General features: G+C 45.2%; 1 protein-coding gene across 1 annotated transcript in view; it reads left to right on the top strand.

Moving 5' to 3' along the window:
- zc3h3 (zinc finger CCCH-type containing 3) overlaps positions 1-26,938 on the top strand; it is a 52,028-nt gene that overhangs the window by 12,293 nt on the left and 12,797 nt on the right. The window contains exons 4-7 of the mRNA XM_069152921.1: positions 16,512-16,671; positions 22,661-22,806; positions 26,229-26,304; positions 26,753-26,908. Of these exons, the coding sequence (XP_069009022.1) occupies positions 16,512-16,671; positions 22,661-22,806; positions 26,229-26,304; positions 26,753-26,908 (538 nt within the window). The remainder of the gene's footprint in view (positions 1-16,511; positions 16,672-22,660; positions 22,807-26,228; positions 26,305-26,752; positions 26,909-26,938) is intronic.

Genomic DNA, 26,938 nt, shown 5'->3' with positions numbered 1-26,938 from the left:
ACACAAACACACAAACACACACGCACACACACGCACACACACGCACGCTCTGATTTTTGTCTGGCTGGACTGCAAAGAAAATAATTTAAAAAAAACCCTCCAGGATACATTGTGCAGGAATTCAATTAAAAAATGAGCTTCAAAAAAAACTCCTCAAACCATTCATATTAATCCAGGAGTAGAATATTACAGTATTTTGATGAAGCAACTAGTCATCAATAATGTGCTTTTACTTTTTCAACAAATCTCATTGCCTTTTTAAAACGATTATAAGCGCTAATATGGTGATCAATAAAGTCTGAAAGTTTTCACCGCACGACTCCATCTGCTAAAGCTCCAAAAGAACTTTAAAATGTATGCGGCTTATTTGTAATTCAGTACTAGTAGTAGTAGAGGTAGTAGTTGTAGTAGTTCTAGTTGTAGTAGAGGTAATACTAGTAGTAGTAGTAGTAGTAGAGGTAGTAGTTGTATTAGAGGTAGTACTAGTAGCAGTTGTAGTAGAGGTAGTAGTAGCGGTAGTAATAGTAGTAGTACTAGCAGTAGTAGTACTAGTAGTAGTAATAATAGTAGTAGTACTAGCAGTAGTAGTACTAATAGTAGAAGTTGGTTGTCGTGGAGGTTCAATACACTGAAACCTTTCAACCCTTAAAGAACATACATTTTTGTCTTTCTGCCAAAATCTAGTTTACTGTTTAAGATCAGCAGAAAAATAATGACGTGACATAAAATGTGAATATTTAAATCAGCTGTTGTCTTGTGTCATGGTACAATGTCGTAAATGTTCCCAGTTAAACTGAACTGAAGCTGGTTTCCAGTGTTTGATCAGTTTTAATGATTATTATTGGATGACATCGCTTATTCATAAAAATCTGTAACGTTTGTAAGCGCAATTCGTTCGAATTAGTTTGAGCGAATTTCGTACCGTTGCTGCAAAATCCGTTTGAATTATCTATAGATTATAGCGACTCTTCGTGCCCCCCCTGGTGTTTCAGTCGGGGCTCTGAAGTCAGAAAACTTATCGTCACACTGACCACACTAGTAGTACTAGTAGTGTGCAGGATGTTGTCCACGGGGATTAAACGTTTCTCTCCTAATTGATGGCTTGGCTCCATGTCCGATCTAACCCCCCCCCCCCCCCCCCCCTCCTTCCAGTCTTATCCCCTCCTGCTCCACCTGGCTCTCCGTCCGAGTCTTCAGTTCGAGGCCCCCTGCAGGTGGAGGAGAAACCTTACCCCTTATACCATCTTGCTGTTTTTTTTTTCCCCCATTTCAGTCATACCGTCCCGGACATTCGAACACCCCCCCCCCCCCCCCCCCCCCCGAGTCTATTCTGGTCTGAGTGAGTTATTCAGTGACACCCCCCACCCCCCTTCTGTGTCCCCCCCCAAGTCCCCAGCACTCCCCTCCAAGTAGCTCCTTTCCTCTCTAAGCCGTCCCTTGTCCTTTCTTTTCCTCTTCATCCCCCCTGGGGAAAGTTAGGTTTTCTCTACTCCCTCCCAGGGGGGTTAAAGGGGCCTCGAGTATTTCGCCGTGTGCCTCCAGTCACGATTGGCATCCAAACCTTCTAAGCTCGTTGCCCCCGACCCTCCGCTATGTGCCTGACCTCCCTGTTTCCCTATAAGCGCAGCCATAACTTCCCTCCAGGTGTCCCCTGGATTTAACCATTAGGAATCATGTTGTCAGTTGCATGGGAACAAATGTGGAGGCGACATGACGGACGGGTTTTTAACTCAACGTTGACGAGAGGTCTCGTCAACCTCTTTCTTAAAATAAGCAAATTCTACTTTGTCTTTTGTCAATTGGCAACAGATTGATATTTTCCTCAATTTTTACTTTTGAATCGTACCAGACAAAAAAAAAAAAAAGCAAAAACAGATTCAGCAATTTTTTGGGGGGGAAATGACAATTGTTTTTTTATTATTTTAATTAACAACTCATTTAACATCTACTGTTATAATCATGTCTTTGTAATGTTTTAACGTTGCTCTTGTTAATGTTGTACTGAATTGTGGCATTAGACCCTTAAACTGTTAGTCATATTTGTGTGTGTGTGTGTGGGGGGGTGGGGTGTGTGTGAAATGGGCGGAGCTACCGTCTGCATGACTCTTACCCTTACACAGGAGTCAGTATAGAAATGTAAAGCAGCTTTTAGCCCCAAAGTAAAAGCTTTTTTAGAGACTCATGATAAACTGTTGGCTTGTTTATAATCTGCCCGATGGTTTAAATTTTTTTTTCCCTGCTGGGTTTTTGTATTTTAAGATGTCTGAGATGTGTAATTCCAGATTGTAGCAAAAACTTTGGTGAGTAAAGTGTAAACAAAACGCCCCCAAAACAGGAAGTTAACAGTAAAGTACAATTAAGTTATCCTTTTAATTTTGTTTTCCTTTTAATTCCCCACCTCACCCGTGTACCAACCGTGTGTCCATATGCCCCCCACCTTAACCCACACATCCTCCGCCCCTCCCTTTGGGTTGTGTTTTGGTATTCAATAATGGATGATTGTTTGTGCACACTCTTGTTAAAGGGCTTGAAGATAACTGTTAATTCCAGCAGGGGTTGTATTGATTAGCCGCGCCGGCTGCCAATTGTTTTATAGCTTGAGAAGACCCCCCTACTTCCCCCATGCTACTCCAGTGTGCGCCCCCTCCCCCCCCGCCCCCGCTCCCTCTCATCAGGAGTCCCTTTCTCCTACTCTGGTTGAATAATTAATGCTTAACTTATTTAATTAGTGAGATTTGCTCCTGAACAGACGCAGAGTAATTGAGTCCTCCGCTCTGTGTGTATGTATGGCGGGGAGGTCGGCGGCGGGGAGGTGGGGTGGTGGTGATGGGGAGGGGATGAGATGTGTTTTGTGTTTATCTGTGTGTAACTGTCGCACATCCCGTGATTGCACCATTAAGTAGCTCACTTCCTTCCTCGTGCAACTGCCGGCGGCTCCGTGGCCTCCGGGTTGGGCCCGTCAGTGATGTTGGCTCCGTGGCCTCCGGGTCGGGCCCGTCAGTGATGTTGGCTCTGTGGCCTCCGGGTCAGGCCCGTTAGTGATGCTGGTTCCGTGGCCTCCGGGTCGGGCCCGTTAGTGATGTTGGCTCCGTGGCCTCCGGGCCCGTCAGTGATGTTGGCTCCGTGACCTCCGGGTCGGGCCCGTCAGTGATGTGGCACTGCGGTGGGCCGTCGGCATTTTTTGTGTAACCGGTCCGGTACATGGCACCTCCAGCGCTGTGGTTTTCCTGGAGAGCTGCCATGCCAGCTGAGGGTTTTGGGCATGGATGGGGGGTGGAGGGGTGGGGAGGTGGGTACGACTGTGAACTGTTGTCGTTGATATTAATAACTGGCACCACAAGGCCAACACCGTGATGGAAGACTTGTTGATTATGTTGTAATTGTGGCTCAACACTCTGATGCAGCGTTCAGATTGAATGGACTGATAAATGCTTCAGGAGTCACTGCGGCTGAGTCGGAACGCACATTTTTTTTTTTTCTTCTTCTTCTTCTTCTTTTATATTTTTTGGAGCCGTTGTTTTCCTTTCACCCCCGTTTCTAACGAAGGCAAATGTTTGACATCATATTTGGCCCCCGAGGATGCACACAGTGTGTTGGTATGTAATACTGAATGTGGACATGACTTTGTTTCTTGAGAAGATTTCACAGGGAACCTTTAAGATTAAGCTTGTTTTATATCCTAAATAAATCAAATTAAGTTGTGTCAACAAAGTAACAGCAACAGGGCTTTTAAATAAACATCTCACACTGCAGGCTGCATGCATTCACTGTTTAAATAAGATAAAAATATATAAATGTAAAAAAACTTCCAACACCTGTCAGACACACGACTCTGCAGACGAGGGCTAAAATCCAAACAGAACAGACACATTTATCATAACTTTACTCGTCATTTTATCGTCATTGAGTGGAAAACCTTTTGTGTTTAATTGTGCGACGATGCGCTTCTAATCGTTCCGGCGCCGCAGCCGAAACAAAACCGCCCGTTTCCCGTGAGCGACTGTAAGAATTGCGATGATGCCAGTTGGAGATCGGCGGTCTACCGACGGCGATGACGAAGGTTTGGCCGTTGACCCACAGCGAGTTGACTGCTTGTCATTCTATCGGGTCCTTTTGGAGCCAACAGAGTCTTGGCAGGGAGAACCGGGACTATTTATACTCACCTGTTAGTGGGTCGGGGTGTACAGCCAGATGAAGGTGTCACGCACATGTACACGTAGAGCAGATCCTTCCTCTGTGCTGCTGCCAGCGAGCTGCAGAGGGGGCTCTGCTCATGTGTTCTGCTGCCTCAGCAGGTTCGAGCGCCTCGTCGACTCCTGTGTGTTTTTCTCTCGGAGCAGAACTGACGATAAAACGTTTATTTGGATGAACGCATTTCTAGAGATGTGCTTTTGTGTTGGCGTTTAAAACGTTATTAATTTGATGATTTAGGAGCATTATTTTATAGTGGTGTTTATAAACGTTAAAACTGATGCTGGGTTGCAATTCTGCTGCTTTATGTTTCATTCACTGACTAATATCTGAGAAATATTCATATAATTTAGTGTCTAACTCATTAGATTTGATTCGAAATAAAAAAAAAATGCTTGCATCTCCGCTTGAAACTCGGTTTCATGTTTTTGTTTTGTTTCATCTATAATCTACTTTTAGTTCAACTGACTATGAAAGAAATCAGCAGCAACTTTTGTCAGTGACAAAAAACATGACACTTAAATCTATTACATTTCAGAGAATAAAGAATAATAAAGGTGATAAAAAGGTACAGAAATGTTTCTAAACTGTTTGCCAGCAGTTAAAACTGATGCACAACTTCGCATCTCAGCTTGAAATGTTTTTGTTTGGTCACATCCATAATTTATATTTGAAGAGAGCAGTTTAAAAAAAAAATCACTGTAGGATTCGTCTAATCTGGAGTCATCTGTAGTTTTTAATATTATAACTTCAGGACAAAAACAAAATATACATTAAATAGTGTACAAACAAGACAGCATGAAAAGCACACATATCTATATCTATATATATATATCTATATATATAGATATATATATATATATCTAGATACATATATATATCTATATATATAGATATAGATCACGCAGGTCACGCGTAATTCAAACTGCATTTGCAGGCTCGACAGTCGTAAATATAGAAGATGAAAACATAATCGAGTATTATCTGTGTGAACTTGTTTTTTTAAATAGCTTTGTTACGTCTGTTGGTTTCTTTCGTGGTTAAATTGGTTTATTCATGAAAGCGGATATTGAGTTGCGGCGTATTAAAGCTGCACGTAAGCAGGCTGACCTTAACCAGAGGATGACAAATGGCCCCGGAGCTGCATCGCAAATGTAAAACGCACCGGGAACTATTTGTACCTTCAGGTCTTCATTAACTAATCTCACCTGTGGCCCCTGAAAAACACACTTTTTCTGGTTTTTTTTAAGTCTCTGTGTAACGCATGCAGACACACAGTCGTTGTTATTTCCATTGTGCGCGATGAGAAGCGAACGTGTCTCGCTGTGTGAGTGTCTGCGGAGCGGAGAGAGTACCGTATTGATCCGGGGCAGTTCATTTTCTGCTGTCCCCGGTGAGTTGCTCTGGGGGAAATGGCTAGTTTGTCTCCTGTCATTGTGGCTTCACAGTTAAAGAGGAGTTAAGGGGGGGAGGGGGAGGAGTAGGAGGAGGAGGAGGAGAAGGAGGAGGAGGAGAAGGAGGAGGAGACTCGGCAAAAGGAGCTCGGCCACCGAGCAGCGGACTCCAAATGTTAACTCGTGTGATTGATGCGGCCGTCGTCCTTCGACACATGTTTGTGTGTTTTGCACGTGCACATGCGTGTGTTTTCCGTGTCTCTACACGTGGGGGGGAGGGAGGGGGACTGATATCGTGCGGGCTCTCCTGAAGAAGTGCCGTATTGATCATTCACCGTTTACTGTCCCCTGCTCCCTCGTGAATTGCTCTGCGGGAAGTGGTTAATTTGTCTCCTGTCCAGGGGGGGTATTTTCTCTCTCTGTGTGTGTGTGTGTGTGTGTGTGTGTGTGTGGTTCAGTTCATTTGTGTCGTCTCTTTGGGAGTGTGGGGGGAGGAGGAGGGGGCTTAGCTGTTAAATACCCCACTCCGTCTCCGCGGAGACATGCGCTGATATCATTGATCGTCCTGTCCGATGACAGTAATGCCGGACTGATTGCCAAATAGTCGCCCATTAATAAAATAAACACTAAATACAGAAAATGAAAAAGCAGGTTAATGGAGTGAAAGTTAGTTTCTCCTCTTAAAATGTGTCTTCATCACTGTTCACCTTCAGATTCAGAAAACTTTACAGATGATTGACAGGCCAATAATAACAGACTGTTGTAGACCAGGAAAATAAAATGAATTTAAGAACAAGTTAAAAGGAAAATAAGACAATTTGAAAACCTCTTTGAGACGCTGGACGACGGAGATGAAACAAATGCAGAAGGTAGATTAAACGTTAAATTAGATAGTTACATTAAAATTCAGTTTTACAATCTACTTAAACAATCAGCAGTATGTCAGCGACCAAAAATCATGTCTATGTCTCCATCAGCTCTTTGCAGAATATCCCAAAGAAACAAATACATCAAACAGAGCGTACTTACGAGGACAAAAAGAGCACATTCGAGTCTCTAAACCTGAAAATATTCAATAAACAAGGACTAAATAAATGGATAAAACGCGTAAATAAATGCATCTGTCATCTCTTCAAACCAGAACTCATCTGATTCATCTTTAAGAAGACGAGGTCATAAAATGAAACGTAGCATAGCAGTTTAGCTTGTGTACTAAATCATTATTTAGATATTTGGCCTCAAACAGCGGTATGTTTTTTTGGGGGGGGGCTGTCTGTTTGATTGACAGGTCTGTGGTGCTCGTCCAAATGCTTTGACTTCTTCCAGTGAATTCCTGATGTTAGTTCAACATCTCTGAACCGACGCGTTCGGTGACTTTGAAGGACCTTTTTTTTTTTCCCCCGTCCGTACTCCTCCGTGTCTGCCAGCGGTTCCTGCAGCGACGTCCGCTCCGAGCAGATGCCCAAATCTTCCCGCTTACGATCAGCACTTTAGCGGGCCGCTGCCACCCCCCCCCCCCCACCCCCCAACCCCCCTTTTCCTTCGGGGGCCCAAAGGGACCAATTAGGGCCTGGCAGCTGCACCCCAGAATGCCACCACAGAACGAGAGAGGTGGGGATGGGGGGGGGGGGTTGGTAAAGATGCTGCACACGAGAAGGGCAGATAGAGATGAGGACGTACACGCGTGTAGACGTGAGGAGTTACTACAGAACGAGTCGACGGTTCTGATGTGAGCAGAAAGTGATCGTTTCCTGGAGACGAGATGAAGAAGACGACGGTGGACAGCGCTCAGTGGGTCAGTTCTGTTTATTTGGAGCATGTCCTCCTCGGGACCACCTGCTGGTCTTCTCGGAGATGCCATGCCATGTCACTGAGCCGATGGTGAAGTGTTGTGCAGTTATTCTAGCAGGCCCTCTTCATTACATCGACACCCAAAGGTCAAATATCAGCATCACCGCCCAGGGTCGTCTGTAAATATATACTCTATATATTATTGGACGCGCAAACCTTTACAGTAACACAAGGAGGCCACTTTCTTATCCTAACGCTGTCGTCAAGTGCTGCGTACTTTATATGGCCATCTTAGATAGAAGGGTTTCTTTATTATAGTATAGAATAGGAGAAAAAAAGATAGGAGTGATTTACAGCCTCAAAGAGAGAAAAACAAACAAAAAGGAAAATAAAACTATAATATCTAAATGAAAAGAGCGCAACACAAAATCAAACTGCGTTAAAAACAACTAAAAAAGAAATGTTAAGAAATAGAGTGTAGCTGCAAAGAAACACAAGAAATAAGTGATGACGCCAGAAGATTTGGGTTTTTAGAGAAAACATCTTAGAAAAGGCAAAATGAGGGAAAACGATCAGCTGTGTGCAGGGAGATTATTCAATTTATAAAAAGCCCCTTTTGGGTTTGTGGCGTCTGTTGACTTCTAGAAGTACCTGTTGATATATTTGTTACAGCATCTTCCTTCAAACTTCTTTTTACAACATGTAAACGTGGACGTGATGCCGCGGAGAGCTCAGTGTCCAACCGGGTTTCTGTCCGCTGACCTTGAAGGACTGCAGCTGACCTTTAGTCCTCTGACCGGTACATCTCAACGGGGTGTAAAGAACACCTAACGTAAACGCCCCTCCCCCGCTATTTCCCCCCGCCTCCTCCCTCCCTCCTCTGTCCCCTCCTTCTCTCTTAACACTTTGACACATTCACGGTGCTTGTGTGTCTCCCGACGGGCGCGTACATCACCTCCTCGTCTCTCACTCGTTGGCTGAAACAGAAGTCGGGGGGGAGGGAGGGAGGAGGGGGGGTTGGGGAGTCCCGAGCGGCCGACCTGAGGTCCATCACTCACTTACCCAAAAGAATCGGCACCGTGATGGATGCTCTTCGTGCTGGCATCTGCAACCAGAACCACAATCCTGCTTTAAATCTATATCAGTAAGCCACCTCTGCTCCTTGTGTGTGTGTGTGTGCGTGTGCGTGTGTGCTGATGGACAAACTGAAGGGCCCCCCCGATGTGTCCTCAACCCATCACTCAGTATGATGAACCAAAGTCAGAGCAGCGCACACACAAGAGGCCCAGACACACGGAGCAGCAACACAAACACAGAGGTCAGAGGACCACAACACGTCTGAGAAAGATATGCCTTCTTAGAAAATCAAAAAAAGGTGTTCCTGGAAAGTAACAAAAACACAAACACCGAGGTCAGAGGACGACAACACATCTGATAAATGAGATGTATGTTATGCAAAAGAAGAAAAATTAGACATTGAAAGAGTTAAACGACCAAAAACATGCAACGGTAGAAATAGTGAGCTAAAAGAAGTAAATGACGCAAAACGAGCAAAACAAATATAAAATAAACAAATGCAAATAAGATGCACAGGTGAAAAGGAAATAGAAAAGTTACTCTTAATAATTCAAGATTTAAACGAATTAACTTTTAGTTACCAACGGAGGAGTTGAGTTAAAAGGGGAAAAAAGGATTTGATGCTTTTATGGTCATAAATGATACTAAAATCATTTTAATTTTTAACTGTTATCTGAAATTTTACCGACCAAAACATTCAGACAGATTATTTGGTCGTGAATGAAAAAAACGTACCGAGTAGGTTTGGGCTCAGTGTTCACTTTTTGAAGATTGTGTTGATAAAGTTTTGTAATGAAGATAAATAGGAAGTAAAGCGTCCTCGGGTATCTTTTCCGTCGCTCGTGTCTTTCGGCTGCCCTCCATCGTTCGGGGCAGAAGTTCACCTCCCCGGAGTGAATCCACCGCCGGCCTTCGGGGGTGCACTCACTTAACCTTCAAGTGCCCGGGCCGCACTCGGAAAAGGTTTTTATTTTATTTTTATTTTACGAGACACACTTTAGCCTCCTCTCGCTCTCACAGATAGACGCACGTGTAACGTACGTATTAATGGCGGTCCTTAAGTGGACGAAGCCGCGGGCTCTTTCCTCTCCGGCGCGTCCAATGGGACGTGCTTGATTGACAGCCGGAGTTATCCCTTTGACCGGGGCTGCAAAAAATAAAAAACATCCCGGGAACGGGAAGCGTCAGAGGCGACTCGCCAACCTGACGGAGTCCCGATCACCTTTTTGTCAGCTTCTCTGGGTCGAGGTCTAGGTCGCAGGAAACGCGTGTTACCGTCATGTCGTATTTCCATTATTGATGCCCTTTACGGCTGCCGGGAGCGTATGGCCGCTCTCGAAAAGCACACATATAGGAGGCATCATCATTTAATTATTCATCAAGGATGTTGTCAGGTTGTTCAACACTTGGAAAAATACTCAGGGTGCCGTCGGCATTCAGAGACTCTTTAAAAAAAAAATAATAATAATTTAGAAAGCAGATTTTTTCAAGACACAGGTCCACGATGCGATGATTTATACTGATTACACACCACAGACAAGAAAATCGACTGATCGCTGTTCTGGCAGTTTATCAAACCTCGATAATTTTAAATTAAATCTGTCCACGTGTCCTTTAAACCCAGTAGTTCCTGATTTCGGTTAAAATTTTCCAATATTAGACTGTTATTTATACAGCATTCATGTACAACTGGTGTTATTTACAAGTGTTCAGACAATCTGAAATCAAAAATTCTCCCCAAATTTTTTAAAAGCTAGAACAGGAATTAAATAAACAATAATCCAAATGCTTAAATACTAAACTTCTGTGAAAAAGATGAAGCCATAGCGTCACACGATGACTGGTAGCAGAGAGAAAAGAGTAGAGAGCTCTAAATTACAAATAACCTCTGAAGCGCACCTGTTAACACGTGTTTCTTTAGTTTTGCATGTACAACACCCCCCCCCCCCCCCGGCCCCTCCTCCCCTGGTTAGCCCGAGGTTTCCCAGGGTCAGCTGGTGTGTGTTACAGCTGATGGCTCCACGGTGGTGATGGACGAGACCCAAAGGACCCCCCCCCCCCCCACACTCCCTGCCTCCCCCCTGAACACACCTCTATGTGGTGACATCACCACCACAGTGGCTGATAAATATATAATACTGCGTGTTCTCCGGCTTCTGACTCTCAGCCAAGTGTTAATTTGGTCACGGACCGAGCAGCAATTGATGAATGCCGTCTGTCTGTCATCACGTTTACAGTAACACACCGTTTACAGTAACACTCAGCAAGGCAGGTCTGTTTTTAGTCTGCAGGAATTCATCGGGCTCATAACGAACATAACTTGAATCATTTAAAGTACACAAACGCTCATGCATCCTTAAAGCTGCGCGTTACCTTTTTTTTTTTTTTTTTATCTGAAAATCCATTCAAATGAAACGATGAAATATCGTCGATGTTTCTTGACGATTTCAAACATTTCTTTGACTTTTTTGTGCTGTAATTCAATTAAGTGTGTAATATTGCGATTATACATGTATGATGCAAACATGATATGTAATCAAAATGTCTCCACATTGTGCGGCAATTCGCTCTCAAAATATGAAACTTTTTGTCGGTGTGATCTCCGTTTCCACGGCAACACATGGGGTACGACTAAGAACTGGAAAACAATCAGTTGTGTCAGTAGACTCTCATGTGATGTACGCAATGTTTACTACTCCAGGAAGTAGTCCGACCCTTAGCAACCACCTAGCAACAGGAGAGGATTTCTAGTCTCCAACTGAATAAATACAGAACATAGAAACACTAAACTGCTCAGCTAGCTCAGTCTGGTTGGAACAAAGATATCTGATGAACAAAGATATCTGATGAACAAAGATATCCATGGACTCGTGTGTTTCTAAGATTTTAGCACCGTGTCGTGCCGCCACTAGGATTGTAAGTACGTGACTATCCGTGGTGTTGCGTTACGGGTGCTTTTGCCGCATCAGCTAAACTGTCCAAATGTAAATAATAGTTTAATTTATACGAAGCACAAATCAGGAATTACAAATGGATCCACATCCTGCAGCGAGTGACCCCTGAGTTTCCTCTTTTAAAAACTCCGGTACATTATGAGACTTTACAGGCCGAGATGTCTCCAACATTATAGATACATATATAAATATAAACATTTCTCCGTCCTTATTCATTTCCCTAAAACGAGAAGTTAAACTCCTTCACAAGCTGCACAGCTCACGCTCCAGTCCAAACTTCCAGAAGTTCATGATACGCTGCGATGAGTTACGGGACGCAGTATTTTTAAGACAGCGGGGGGGGGGGCGGGGCATCAAACTCAGTTGACATCTCCGGGTCCGTCTGTCAGGAAGCATCGCCGGTTGTCAAAACGTGCAGAGATCATATTATCATAACCGCGCCGGCTTATTAAAAAAATGCAGTAACTCCCTTGTTAAGTCGGATGTTAGCATGGCACCGCTGTCTGCCGGAGCCGTGGCACTCGCAGGGGGATTGATCCCCCCCCCCCAGGGGGGCAACAGGGGGGATGTCAATAATAAGATTTATTATCCGTGGGGTCGTCCCAGGGAGGGGGCCAGACGGAGACCGCTGTTCCCCGGAATTAGCCGTCAGGTAACGGGCGCGGCAGGAAGCTGAAGGATCCCTGAGAGGATGGAGGACGGGAGGATTGGACCTGTCAGTAGCCCCCGTTAGGAGGGCTGAGGGGAGACGGGAACACTTTCTACTCCCCGAGTAAAAAGTCGTTTCACGTCGACAAAAGCGTGGATCTGCGTTAGTGATCTGTCACCGGTTTTGAGTGGATCAGGACCCGTTTATATCGCAGAGAGGATAAAAACCAAGAGAGGAACTTTGGGGTTTTTGGGTTGTTGTTTTTTTGGAAAGGTTACAGTCAAGAGGTTTTCCAGATATAAGCAGGTTGTCGTTCTGTCTGTCAGATTTCTGCCTCCCACCTCCTTTACATAGAATATGTATATATGTAGATATATATATACATATATATATCTATATATCTATATATAGATATAGATATATAGATATGTGTATATGATAATAATATGATGATAATAATAATAATATGATATTATTTAATAGTAATAAACAGAGAAAACACTGATTTCCCCAAATTGCTGCAACTTCTAAACACTTTCAGCTGAAAGGTTGAAATTGTAGCCGGATTTGTAGTTTGCAAACACAAATGTTTTGTTATTTTTTTAAAAATAAGTATGATAAATGTTAATAGTCCAAAATAATGATACACCGGCTTGAGTTGGATAACTGCACACCACCAGGTCCAGCGGGGTACCAACGGCATCGAGAGAAACCAGACAAAACATGAATTGGGTCGACTGAAGAAAAAATGTAATATCTGGTAAGGTTTACGATGCAGCTGCAAATTTTGTATATTAATGAGGTCCTAATTTAGTTTTGTAACCGTAATGTATTATGAGTAACACGTGTTGTCTTTTCATGGAGATTATATATAATAATATAATATAATATATATTTTATTGAATTTATGTCATTAAATTTCAACCGCTGTTAACAGAAACTGAAAAATACGAAAACTAAAGGAACTGAATCGCATCACGGCTGATAACCTAGCAGATTAATCCGGCCCGGTCGGGTCGGTATCGATCTTGTCGCGTAGCGAGCCGGCATAAATTCTAAATTTCCTTTCGCTGAGCCCGGATGTTGAAGCAGCTGTTTAGCGCGGCTCGGCGACGGAGGCGGAGGAGGAGGAGGGGCGGATGAGGGGCGGAGCGGCTGCAGGAGGAGCGATGAGCGCGGAGCGAAGCGACGGGAGTAGATTATCTGTGGATTCACAGCAGCGAGTCGCCGAGAGATGGATGGACGGAGAGGGAGCTGCTGCATGCGTCGGCAAATGGTGTCTTCACCGTAGCCGGGCGGCACTCGCACGGCAGGCCACTGTCAAAGGTCTATTAAGGGAAGATTGAGACCCCAGGTGTGTGTGTGTGTGTGTGTGTGTGTGTGTGTGTGTGTGTGTGTGTGTGTGTGTGTGTGTGTGTGTGTGTGTTCACATGCTCATTGGTCATGGTCCTGTATGGTGGAAGATTGAGACCCCATTGCTCCCAGAGCCACTCAACCAACACAACCTGCAGTGGTTTACAATCAGAGCAACACCGTCCATCCATCGCTGCTGACACACACACACACACACACATACACACACACACACACACACACACACACACACACACACACACACATACACACACACACACACACACACACACACACACACACACACACACACACACACACACACACACACACACACACACACACACACACACACACACCAGCAGCACAGCTCACTATAGATGTCATTAAACAGTAGCCGGGGTGGAACAGCTGTGTGTGACAGCGCCTCGGACACACCGGGTGTCACGATGTTTAGATCGAGGGGTGTTTAGAGGCAGATTGAGGTGCAGGTTAGGTGCGGGGGAGGGGCGGGGGGTGGTGGTGGTGATGGTGTTTGAGGTTTGCAGGTTGGGAATCGTGGCAGCACCTTTGACAAGCCCTATTTGTCATCTGCCAGGACTCCCAAATAGCTCTGACTGCGGTACAGATGGATTGTGGGAGAAAAAGTGACTACAAGCCGGGCAACTAATCCTGTACACCCCCCTCCCCCTCCACCTCCAACAATATACACTCTCCGGCTCCCTCTCTTGTGCTGTCTGCGTATTTTTTTGTTTGTTTTTTTGTTTGTTGTTAAACTAGGTCTCTCTTTTATAACCCAACACTGTTTCAAAGAGCCAAATCCAGAGACTGGAGGTGGGCGGAGCCACGAGGCTTTAGGTTTTGTGTTACAAAGAAATGCTAGAATAATACCTATATACCGCACTATGGTACATCTGCCTGAACACACATGCGAGCCTGTGTGTGTGTGTGTGTGTGTCAGTATTTGGGCGGCCCACCAGCTCCCGGTGATTTGTTGAACAGTAAATGTTTGTCTGAGATGAATTCTCCAGCTGATCCAGAGCTGCATCACAGCTGACAAATGAAACCAGCGCCTGGGGTGGGGGGGGGGGGGGGGGGGGGGGGGGGAAGGATGGAGGGGATGGAGGGGGGGGGGATGTAGAAGTGGAAATCGAATCGTTTTATTGTTTGTCGCCGCGGCCCCTCGTGGTCACGCTTTGTTATTGGACGCTAATTAAAACGGCAACAATCCTCACAATTGGCAATTAAAGAGTTGATAGGAAATGAGCTCCTCGCCGGGTTCATAAACTCATCCGTTATCCTCCCTCACGCCTCCGCCGACTGTCTCTTCTTTACTCGTTAAGAAGACAGAGCGCTGTCACTGACCACTGCGGTGAATGATTGGTGGAGGGGGGGCTGGGGGAGGGGGGCTGCAGATAATGACTTCTTTTTTTATGATTATTATTATTATTATTTTGGGGTGGAATAATTTGAATACGTTGAGCCTCTGACTGGATGGATGACTTGGCTGGTTTCTACCTCTTCGTGCAGCTTGTGGCGAACATTTATTTACGAAAGGCTTTTTTTTCTTTTTTTTTACACATAATTTCCCACAAAGATTTTCCCACAGAAAAAAAAAAAAAAAAAAAAGAGCCAAACTTAAAAAACTTCAATCAGTCACTTCATTTAAAGAAGGAATTTATTTGATTCAGAGGGCATGAAAAAGATTAGATGAGGAGTGTCTGGCAGTGAGACTCCATTTTTAAGGTATTATTTTAAACCGACAGGTCTGGACTCAAATGTGAAGGCTGAGATTTGACGTTTAGTTGGGAACAATTCAAAAATGTTCAACGGATGATTTATCAACTCAAAAAAGAGCTCAATCTGATTGGTTGAAGTGAAAACAACCCAGTTTGTGTAATACCCGTCAGAATTATTACGTAACGACCTCATCGCTCTTATTTCAGACGGCCGCAGTCGTTTTGTACAATCGATTAAAAAGGAAATATCATATTTCTGTCACTTTCTCCACCGTTTGAGGTTGACTTTTGGTTTAACGGCACACGAGTGGAGAATCATTTGATTATTATTTTGATTATCGGTTCCCGTCATCGTCAGGAAGTTTCGTCGTATGTTTCAGTTGCTCTTTATGTCAAATCTGCTCTGTGTCATTGGGAGGAGGAAGAGGAAGAGGAGGAGGAGGAAGGACAAATGAAATAACTTCAACTACATCCTTTAAAAGTGCAAAACAACTTTCAGCTGTTCAAGTCGAGGTCACTTTTATACGACGGGAGACATTAAGTTGGTCAAAAAGGCCCCACGTTTTTTGTTTTTTTTTAAGTTTTAAGGAAAAAGTTTTTGTTTGATATATTTGGTCGTATACCAACGCGATGACTGCTAATTAACTCCGGAACAGAAAGGAGTAGAACTACAGAGGAATAAATCCACAGTGACGCCAAGAGTTCAGACTCCGGCAGACAGACTCCTGGCCCTCGTCCTCGTCTTCGTCTTCGTCCTCGTCCTCGTCCCCGTCGTCGTGGTTTCCACAGATGCAAATTCTCTTCTTTTGTGCGAGTGCTCCACAGATGCAAATTCTCTTCTTTTGTGCGAGTGCGTCAGCCAAAAACCCGGGCCATCATAAAACAACATGATGGATACGCAGCCAAATAAATAAATAAATAAAAACACTTAGTCCCTCCTACCCCTCCACCCCCTCCTTTTTTTTTTTTTTTTTCTTGTTCGGATCTCTCTCCTCTCGTGCTTCCTTCTCTGATGGATTTGTAAAACGATATAACGAATGAGACCGAAAGGAAGGAGGGAGGCGGCGCAGGAGGAATGAAGGCAGCGAGCAAAGAGACAGAGCCCGTGATTTATTACACTCATAAAAATTCTGCCTTTGTTATTCCCTCTCATTTTTATATGTGAAGCTTATTAAAGAGCCACACCTGCCAGAGTCCTCAGACAAACTTGTGTGTGTGTGTGTGTGTGTGTGTGTGTGTGTGTGTGTGTGTGTGTGTGTGTGTGTGTGTGTGTGTGTGTGTGTTCAACTAGATGTTGAACCTGCACTTTCTGGTTCTGTTGAGTTTCTCATTTTGTTCTTCGTCGTTCTTCTCATCTCGATAGACCCCGCCTCCTCCTGCCATCGAAGCCCCGCCTCCCAACGGGTGTTCAGGACACGCTACAAGATGGTGACCCGCCCGGGCTCCGGCGCCGTCGCGGCCGTGCACACCCTCCACTACAACCCGGCGCTCTCCTGGCGAGCCAAGAGGATCCAGTCTGCCAGGTGATCTCACACACACACACACACACACACACACACACACACACACACACACACACACACACACACACACACACACTGCAGGCCCGGCGTTAATGCGACTCGCCGGCTAACATCCTTCAGCGCCGAGCAGCGGCCCGTCGTTTATGTCACCGTCATCGTGCAGCGTGAGTGGAAGAGGTCGGAAATTTATGGCGCTCATTTTTCCACAGTAGATAACCCAGAGAATAAACCATTTACACCAGCGTGTGCCGCTCGCATTAATTTACACCGGCAGGGCGAGAGAGCGGGGGGGGCGGGGGGGGGAGGACGACAGAGCGAGAGGTGGGCGGGGCTTCTTCTTAATGTCATTAACTGCTCCCCCTTCTTCTTCTTCAATCATCAATCTAACTTTCATCTCTCTGTCATTCTCACATCCTCAAAACCACCAGTCTTTTTCTTTCACGGTAAATACACTTGACTGGTTTTCATTACTGCTTAATCTCTGCTTTTTTTTTAATAATCAAAAATAATAATAAAAACGAAGCCGAAATGACAGTTTACATGAGCCCAAAGAGAGGTCGTTAAATTACGTGTCCAAAATCCAAATATTTTCCAATAGTATTATATTTTAAAAAGCTGGAATCAGGTCGTGTTTTTAGTGTATTTGTGTATTAATGTCTTAAAATTGTAACTTTTTTTTTTAAGAGTTCAGTTTCTGTGATAACTGAAAACGATGTGTTTTGTGTGATTATGGCAGCGATGAGGTCATCTCGGAGTGAATTCACGTTTAACACGTTCAAACACAAACTTCTCCTTTTTGTCATTGTTGTGTTGATTTGCATGTGTGTTGGTGATGTGTGTGTGTGTGTGTGTGTGTGTGTGTGTGTGTGTGTGTGTGAGAGGAGGGTGGGGGGGGGGGTCATTTGTGTAATCCAGATTTGGTGAGACAGAGGGGGGTCCCGGACCGACGCCTGGACGCAGCCTCTGGTGACTTATTACTATTCATTTAGCTGCTGCAGTAAATATTGATTCATCAAGGGATTTTCAATTTGAGCCCTGTGACATCCTGTGAAATATCACCGAGTGTAGAGAAGTGAGGAAAGAAGATAGGGAGGGGGAGTGGGGGGGGGGAGGTCGGGTCCCCAGGGAGACCCCACCCCTCCCCACCACCACCACCACCCCCTCCTCCTTCTACCTCCTCTCCCATGCTTATCTATCTGAAGACCGCCGCCACCCGCTTTTATCAACGTGAAGCCATCGAGTCGAGCTCGTATTCTCTGCTCTTAACTACCGAGCGCTGCTCTTCGTCTTTGGCCTATCAGACCCTCCTCCCCCTCCCCCCCTGATCCCCCCCTCCTCATATGTTCTCAGGTCTTATCTGTGTGAGTGTGTCTCAGCCACGAGTCTTAAAAAGAAAAGAACAAACCCAGCCTTTCACTAAGAGTGTGGAGGATCCTGTGTAGATTAGACCTGATGACGCTCTATTACGCTAATTATAATGCTAATTAAAAAAAAAAGAATAGATGAGGTTTTTGATTATTTGCTCCAATATTATTCAAGATTCAGTCCAGATACTAAAGCAGTACATTTTCTTACATTTCTTTTAGTTTAGTAGTTGTTTATTTGACAAAAGAGGTCAAAGTTATCTAATCTTAAACACAGGCTTCCTTTCAAAAGGTTCCCCAAATGAAATGCAATAATGGCAGATCGCCAACGGCGACAACACCTATCTGTCACTCAAAGCAGCCCCGCCCTTTATTACGCCCAACTTTGAGCCCTAATACGATTTAAACGGTGAGTTCTACAAAAATTCGTACATTTGTCATAAACGGGGAAATTAGAGACCAAAACTGGATTTTATTACCAGGCTGGTAAACATGTTTCTTTCAGCTGTAAAATTGGGCATTTTAACGAGCCGGGGAGGAGAGCGAGCGGGGGCATCTGACTTGACCCGCCTGCAACCACAGGCCTGTCAATCAAACAGACCCCCCCACCCCCCAAAAAAAAAAATAAAAAAAAAAAATAGCCTAATGTTGAATTAATGACGGTGTTGTTTTTAGATGGACCACCAGAAAGCTGTAAAGAATGACACCATAATGCTTGCGGAAAAAAATTATTCACTTTGGATTTGATGAGAGAAGTTGAATGGGAGTCTATGGAGCCGGAGGCTTTTTGGAGCCGACCTCTAGTGGCACTCGCTGGTATTGCAGGTTAAAGGCACTTCTGCATTGGAACCATTTTTCAGGCCCGGAAACTCCGAACACTTTTTTTCCAGTCTGTGGGAGTGACTCGTCTGTGGGAGCCACAGGAAGTGAGGTTCTCCCTACCCAGCATGCCGTTGCGCCGACATAATTTTTTTTTTTTTCGTAACGAGCACGGCGGGTGATTTAGTGGCGGGCGGTGGTTTGAAGGAGGTGTGTGTGTGGGGGGGGGAATCGGCTGCAGTATTTCAGGCCACCCCCCCCCACCAGAAAATAGATATAATCTCAACATTAACTCCATTAATAGTAGCAGGAGTTGAATTAAGAAAGCCGTAAAGCATGCACGCTGGAGGATAAATTACACCCCTACGCCCCAGCCCTGCCCCCCACCCCCACACACACACACACACACACACACACACACACACACACACACACACACACACACACACACACACTCATCGCTCTCAAACAGCCTTTTCATTCTCCATGTTTGCTCTGTTGCTTTTTTATTTCTTTTGTTTTATTCTTGTTTGATGAAAAAATATATGTATATCTTTGCCGCTTTTAGTTCCGTCATGAACGTTAAAATGCGTATACTATCGTTGTGTGTATATTCTGTAATATCTACACACACACACACACACACACACACACACACACACACACACACACACACACACACACTTGGTCAAGGCGCTCATCTCCTTTAGTGCTTCGGTATCGATCAGCACAGGATGTAAGAGACTTGGGCAATAAAGTGAAGCTCCCTCTTCTTCTTCACTCCTTTTCATCCCCTCCCCGCACCGCCCCCCCCACCTCCCCCGCATTCATTCATTTACTCTTCACTCATCATATTAGTCGTTCACCTGCTCTGTTCACGTGTTTTTCGATCGTTCTCTGCTGCTTTTCGACAACTTTAAATGTTATTTTCGAGCCTTAAAAAGAGGCTCGCGTCGTTGTTGTTTTTTTGTTTTTGTTTTTCCTGTAAGTAGCCCCAAAAGAAGAGCAGCGTGTCCTCGCGGGGTCGGGAAAAAAAATCAGCCCGCGCGACTTTTTTTTTTTTTTTTTTTTTTTTTGCTGCGCTCTGTTTCAAGGGTAACTGTTTCCCCGATATGAGCTGTACTAATGCTTGGCTTTGCACACAAACAGACGAGGGTAGCATTATTCTGAGCAGCGGCGCGACCCCTCCGAATTCCTCCCTGCCACTAAAACAAAAGTCGGATCATTCATCAACGGCACCGGTAGTGCTGAATCGCGCTCTCCTTTTATCTGTGCATCGCATGGTCACAGCGGCGCTCATACACACACCTGCGCACACACACACACACACACACACACACACACACACACACACACACACACACACACACACTCGTCTCAGGGGAGTTTCTTCGCGCCCTTGTCCGTCCTCTATTTCTAATTTTTTTTTATTTTTTATTTACTCTTCTTTTTTGATGAGTTTAAGTTCTTTTTACTTTGACCTCCTAAAAGAGTACGCGCTGCACAAACTGTACTTCAGGGGCTGAAAACGATCATTAATGAGCTGACTGACAAGAAATTGAACCTATAATGAATTTTGTTTTATTGTTTGTCATTAAACCAGCAAAAAGTCCGAAAACTTCTTGGCTTCCATTTTCTCTAATGGGACGGTTAACTTATCGATTTTGTAAATTTACTTGTAACTTGATATTTTGGGATTTGCGTGTTCTTTCTGGCAAATTAAGACACTTGAAGATGTAACTTTGGTCTTTTTGTTGACATTTCGCATTTCATCAATCTGCAGTCTGGTTAACTGACTAAACATTAAAAAAAAAAATCCGTAACTTTATCGAAGCCACAGTTTGTAATGGGTTTTATTTGTTGTATCTGTTTGTCTGTTTAAAACCACAGACTGTATATAAAAGTGTTCGTAGCTTCCAGGTCTGAAAAGTGAGGCCTTAAGCTGCAATACCACCGAGTGCCACTAATGGTTGACTCCAAAAAGTCTAAAGTCAAATGCACCTGCTGGCTCCTCCCCCCCAGCTCGTCCAAATATGGTCACTTCCTGTTCCGAAATAGCAAAGGTGGCGACGGACTAAAATGCGAACTGGAGGCTTCGTAACGCTCACAAACCGACGGGGTGACATCGCTGCTCGGTGGCGCTCGCTCCGGTCTGACGATGCGTCCGAGACGTTCACAGTGTACATTCAGAAGAAGTGATGATTCATGGGAAGCGCGTGAGGGGACGGCTTGTAAACACACCACACAGACTGAAGCGGTGAAGTGTGTGTGTGTGTGTGTGTGTGTGTGTGTGTGTGTGTGTGTGTGTGTGTGTGTGTGTGTGTGTGTGTGTGTGTGTGAGAGAGACGGCCACTCTGGCATCCAAAACATTATAAACATCCTCACAGTCTGGATGCTACCCTCCTCTCCCTGGTCACCCCCCCCCTCCCATCCCTGCCGCCCCCCCGTGTCAGGGTTAACTGCCGTCTGTGTTAACTGTTCATGTCATATCCCCATTAACCTCCATTGTGGCTCCCCAGGCCACCCGCTCCTTGTTTAAGCCTCCCTGGGTGGCAGTCAGCGCTCCGACATTAGCCTCCATTACAGCTCCCCTGGCTGCAGTTGCCCCGGTGTAGGGCAGCCACTGATCTTGTACCGGTGAAACTGAGTGTCTGTGCTGCTGAGTTATGGCACACGGTCAGGTGGAGGGAGCGGTGTGTGTGTGTGTGTGTGTGTGTGTGTGCGCGTGTGAAAACGCGACAGATATTTGCTCCTCTTCGCAGTAGCTCTGCGCGCACTTAAGCGTCTGTTTCAGTTGTTTCGTGCGCAGCATGCGTTTGTAAAGGTGTGTGTGTGTGTGTGTGTGTGTGTGTGTGTGTGTGTGTGTGTGTGTGTGTGTGTGTTGGGGGAGGGGGAGGGGAGGGGGGGAGCAGGGGGGATAACCCGCTCTCTTTCTCTCCGTAATGGGAGGCATGAACTCTCGCTCCAAACCCATTTCCAACCCATCTGAAATACGGCAGCAAATTACCTCCAGCGGCGCCCTGCACACCAGCCCCAATCCGCCCCAAATAGAAGTGACAGGACAGCGCAATTTATCGCCATAACCTCCTGCACCCCCCTCCCCTCCACCCCCCACCAGCACCACCCAGCAGCATCATGTTTTCACACACACACACACACACACACACACACACACACACACACACACACACACACACACACACACACACACGAGCCCGCTGACTGACTCCTGAGCGGGGAACATGTGTGTGTGTGTGTGTGTGTGTGTGTGTGTGTGTGTGTGTGTGTGTGTGTGTGTGTGTGTGTGTGTGTGATTGTGTGTACTGTACATACTGTAGCAGGAGTGTGTTGTAATGCTACGTGCGGTCCTCCTCCTCCTCGTCCTCCTCCTCCTCCTCCTCCTCCTCCTCCTCCTCCTCCTCTACACTCCGGCGTGTGGGGCCAACCTCCCTGCTCTGGCCCCCTGCCCTGCCTATTATCTCATTGATTTCCTCCTCTCCTCCTTTTCAATTCTCTCCATTTCCACACTGCCGTCCTTTCCATTAGAGGAGCAATTTAACAGAGTGCTGTGACATGGGAGGGGAGGTGGTGGGGTGGGGTGGTGTGGGGGGCCACGGGATGGTGTGTGTGTGGGGGGGGGGGGGGGCATAAAGGGGAGATAAGGTGGAAGATCCTGGAGATGAGTACGAGGGTTTCATAATCTGTGGGAACTATTCAGTCGTCCTGTGCTTCGAGTTCGTGATATATTACATAATTGTTATAAACATTATTTCAGTTTGACATGTTCCCCCTTCACTCCCTCTCAGGAGCTTCCTCCAGAGTCGTCTCCGAGCTCCGACCCCCCAGCACTGGAGAGGAAGCAGTATGTGCTGGATCGGCGGCTCTTTGTACCGGGTGTCGGCCAATAAGCTGTCTCGCACCGTGGCAGCCAGCATGTCGATCAACCGAACAGGTAACGGGGGTTTCATTTTGAGTTTTTAAGGCAACAAGTCACACAAGCACTCTGAGGGAATAAAAAAAATACACCCCTAAAAAATCTGATAAATTGTGATTAAAAAAAAAAAAATCGAATAAATACAGACAGACATTTGGAGTTTATGCTACAAGTCAGAATATTTTGAGTGTATTTTTAAAATCTGTGATTCAGAAACGAGTTACACACAAAAATGTTTTTGGAAATTTTTTGGCTTCTAAGCAACAAAATTTCACTGGAGCTCTAAAAATTAGCTTTGAAAAAAAATCCAGACTAAGCATGGAGTTGCATTTATTTCTTTTAACATTTTCAGATTTGTGTAACTGACGAGATAAAACTACTCAGTCTTAAATATACCAGTATAACACGTTAAAGCACAACCTCTCGTATAATATTGCTTATTTACTGGCGTATTTAAGACTGAATCGGGATATCTAGTCAGACATGTCCCCAAAAACAGGTCTTCTTGAATCTTCTTTTCCAATGAATGAGGGATTATTTTCAGTTGGACCTCCAGAAAACTAATAAGAAGGAGTGACTTTAGCTAACAACACCGAGATAACTGATGGACACATTTTATTCACTTTGGATTTGATGAGAGAAGTTGAATGGGAGTCTATGGAGCCGGAGGCTTTTTGGAGCCGACCTCTAGTGGCACTCGCTGGTATTGCAGCTGAAGACACTTCTGGATCGGAACCATTTTACAGACCTGAAGCTACGAACTCTTTTATATCCAGTCTGTGGTTATGACACGCGTACATTGAAAGTTATTCTTTCAAAGCTATAACAGGTTGTCATCTTATATTTTTTGACACTTCTGTCAATATAATCCCCGAGTTACATTATTAAATCAATACTGTTTCTTCAACATGGCTTTACGAAATCCTCATTCCGGTTCAAAACGCATCAATGATGAATGTTGTTCACTCACAAAAGGCTGAACAGGAACTTTTCCTGAAATAAAATACATGAAAAATAAAATTTAATTCAGGAAAAAGACTCATTTGAACGTAAGCAAAAGATCCGACCTCTTGTTTCATGCCTGTATTTGCTGCTTTGGATGCTCTGAGCTTTGGGTTCGATACCCAGCGAGAACAGGGCAGTGTGTGTGTGTGTGTGTGTGTGTGTGTGTGTGTGTGTGTGTGTGTGCGCGTGCCCCCCCCGATGTGATACAGGGCTGTTTATTCATGTGTGTGGTCGCAGCTCCGTCCACATGCTCTCTAATAGACTTTAGGGTGGGTGGGGCTGGCTGGCTGGATTTGCCATCTGAAATAATAAAGTTGTCATCTGTCAAAGCGGCGACGGGGGGGATGTAGGGGGGCGGGGCCCCGCAGAACCTGGACGGTGCAGATTAAAGCCCGGATCTGCCTCCACCTCTCTACGTTACACGTTGTGGGGCAGCTGAACCTGCAGGTGAAATTGAAGAGCTGCACTTGTTTTTTTAAGTCGTGACCAGCATCCCAACACGCTTTCACACACACACACACACACACACACACACACACACACACACACACACACACACACACACACACACACGTTCCTGCAGAAACACGCCCCAGGTGTCCCCCCCTCCCCACCGCCCCTCACGGCATGCTTCACATATGTTCTTGGTCCCGAGCCACCCGACGGTAATCCTGCTCTTCTTAAATAACACCGTGGCCTTAACATCCCCCAGAAAAAAAAAACTTCCATAATTAGAGGTTGGACCGAGTTCGAGTGCCGTCTGTAACCCCAACCTCCTCGTCTCCTCTCTCTCACACACACACACACACACACACACACTCGCTCGCTCGCACGCACGCACACACACTCACACACACACACACACACACACACACACACACACACACTCACACACACACACACTCACACACACTCACACACACTCACACACACACACACACTCACACACACTCACTCACACACACTCTCACACACACACTCACACACACTCACTCACACACACTCTCACACACACACACACACACACACACACACACACACACACACACACACACACACACACACACACACACACACACACACACACACACCTTTCCCTCCAGTGTTTGCAGTGCATCGGGTACATCGTGTTTATGATGTTCTCAGACATCAGGGCATCACGTTCAGCTCTGGCACTGACGCGTCAAACCACCGCGGTATATAAATAGCCGCTCGCATATCTGCTTGTTATTGCATCTGGCTGAACAAACTTACACTGAGGACGGCCGCGGTGCCGTCATATCTGATGGTGGAGGGTTAGTGGGCCACTCTTCAAAATTGTTTTAGTCTAGATATGAAACGTAAGTAAATATCAGAGGATGATGAGTGAATCCAAAGCTGCCTGCCCACTTGTATTTTTAAATACGTCTCCATGTCTTTATCAACATGCAGAACTAACTGCTTGTATTACTGCAGCGATATTTCATACCTTACATTAGTTAGGAGGAGATTATGCATGGTGGGACTTGTACAGTTTTCTCCTGCACTTTGCATGATGATAATAATAATAATAATAATAATAAGGAAAGTGTCAGTACAGCTTTAAATGCTTGATAAGTTGTTCTCTTCAACCGGTGTGTTTAATACTCGTGTTTTCATAAAGAGTTTCACACGGGCATAAGTTAAGAAGAATTTTTGTAGTTAGTTTCATGTAATGAAGCAGGAAGTGACCATATTTGGACGAGCTGGGGAAGGAGCCAGCGATGGATCTGATTAGAAACCTGACAATACCACGTCCCGCCCACCGATAGCTGCAACCTGACTATACCATAGGCCTGTCAATCAAACAGACACGCCCCCAAAAACAGGTCTTCTTGAATCTTCTTTTCTAATGAATGAGGGATTATTTTCAGATGGACCTCCAGAAAACTAAGAAGAAGGAGTGACTTTAGCTAACAACACCGAGATAACTGATGGACACATTTTATTCACTTTGGATTTGATGAGAGAAGTTGAATGGGAGTCTATGGAGCCGGAGGCTTTTTGGAGCCGACCTCTAGTGGCACTCGCTGGTATTGCAGCTGAAGACACTTCTGGATCAGAACCATTTTTCACACCTGGAAGCTACGAACACTTTTATATCCGGTCTGTGGCATTAATCCAATTCAATAATGTGCTCCATAATACCCCTGTAATCATTTTTATTTCTGTTTTTTTACCTCTGTGTGAAAACTGTTTGAAAAAAATAGGACACATGTTTGAGGATTTTATGTCTGTTTGCAGGAGTTGGACAGAACATTTGTATATTTTGTTTAAAATAAATACAACATTGCTGCATCCTGGTGACAAATGCAAAAAATACAAATCCACAGGAAATTAGTTGATTGAATTCATCTCTCCACCGTTTCCTTGTGCAGGTTTGAAATGCTGATTTGTTGTCTTTCTTCCACTTTCAGGACGGTTCTCCGGCCCCAACGTCTCCCACATGAGTCCGGCCTTCGCCCGGCCCTCCAGCACTCGGCACCTGGCCAGGTAGCACTCACGGTCCAGACACACTCCAGCACTAATAAACACAGATATGTTGGCTAAAACAAATATAGAAGTCCTCCAAACTTTTTTTAATTGCCATGAGCTCTATGTTTGCTGTCCTGCTTGGATCTCTTCGTACAACAGCACCAACATGAAACCAAATCCAGCCAGGACGTTTATATCTGATCCTCCTCGCCCGCTCTCCCCACTATATTAATTACCTTTCATCACTGTCAACTAAGAGCTGTAAAAACAGAAGTAATCTTTCTAGATTAAAATTAGTATATGGTGGATACATTTACCCAGAAACCCCCATGGCAGTAAGAGCTGAAACTTTAATCCCTCCGTATTTGGGTTTCCACAAGCTGCTCGTTATTGATCACTGACGTGTGTGTGTGTGTGTGTGTGTGTGTGTGTGTGTGTGTGTGTGTGTGTGTGTGTGTGGTTCCAGCCGTGCGGTCCAGCGGAGTCTCGCCATCATCCGACACGCCCGTCAGAAGAAGCAGCAGAAGCAGTACTGCATGTACTACAACCGCTTCGGCAGGTGTAACCGTGGCAACAGCTGCCCCTTCATCCACGACCCGGACAAGGTGGCCGTCTGCACCAGGTGACGCGAACACGCCGAAGCATCCCGTCT

The sequence above is a fragment of the Embiotoca jacksoni genome, unplaced genomic scaffold (assembly GCF_022577435.1).
Source record: "Embiotoca jacksoni isolate LCO1_2020_lvr unplaced genomic scaffold, fEmbJac1.0.p SCAF_19, whole genome shotgun sequence".
Taxonomy (NCBI): domain Eukaryota; kingdom Metazoa; phylum Chordata; class Actinopteri; family Embiotocidae; genus Embiotoca; species Embiotoca jacksoni.
This window is presented reverse-complemented; position numbering and strand designations above follow the sequence as displayed.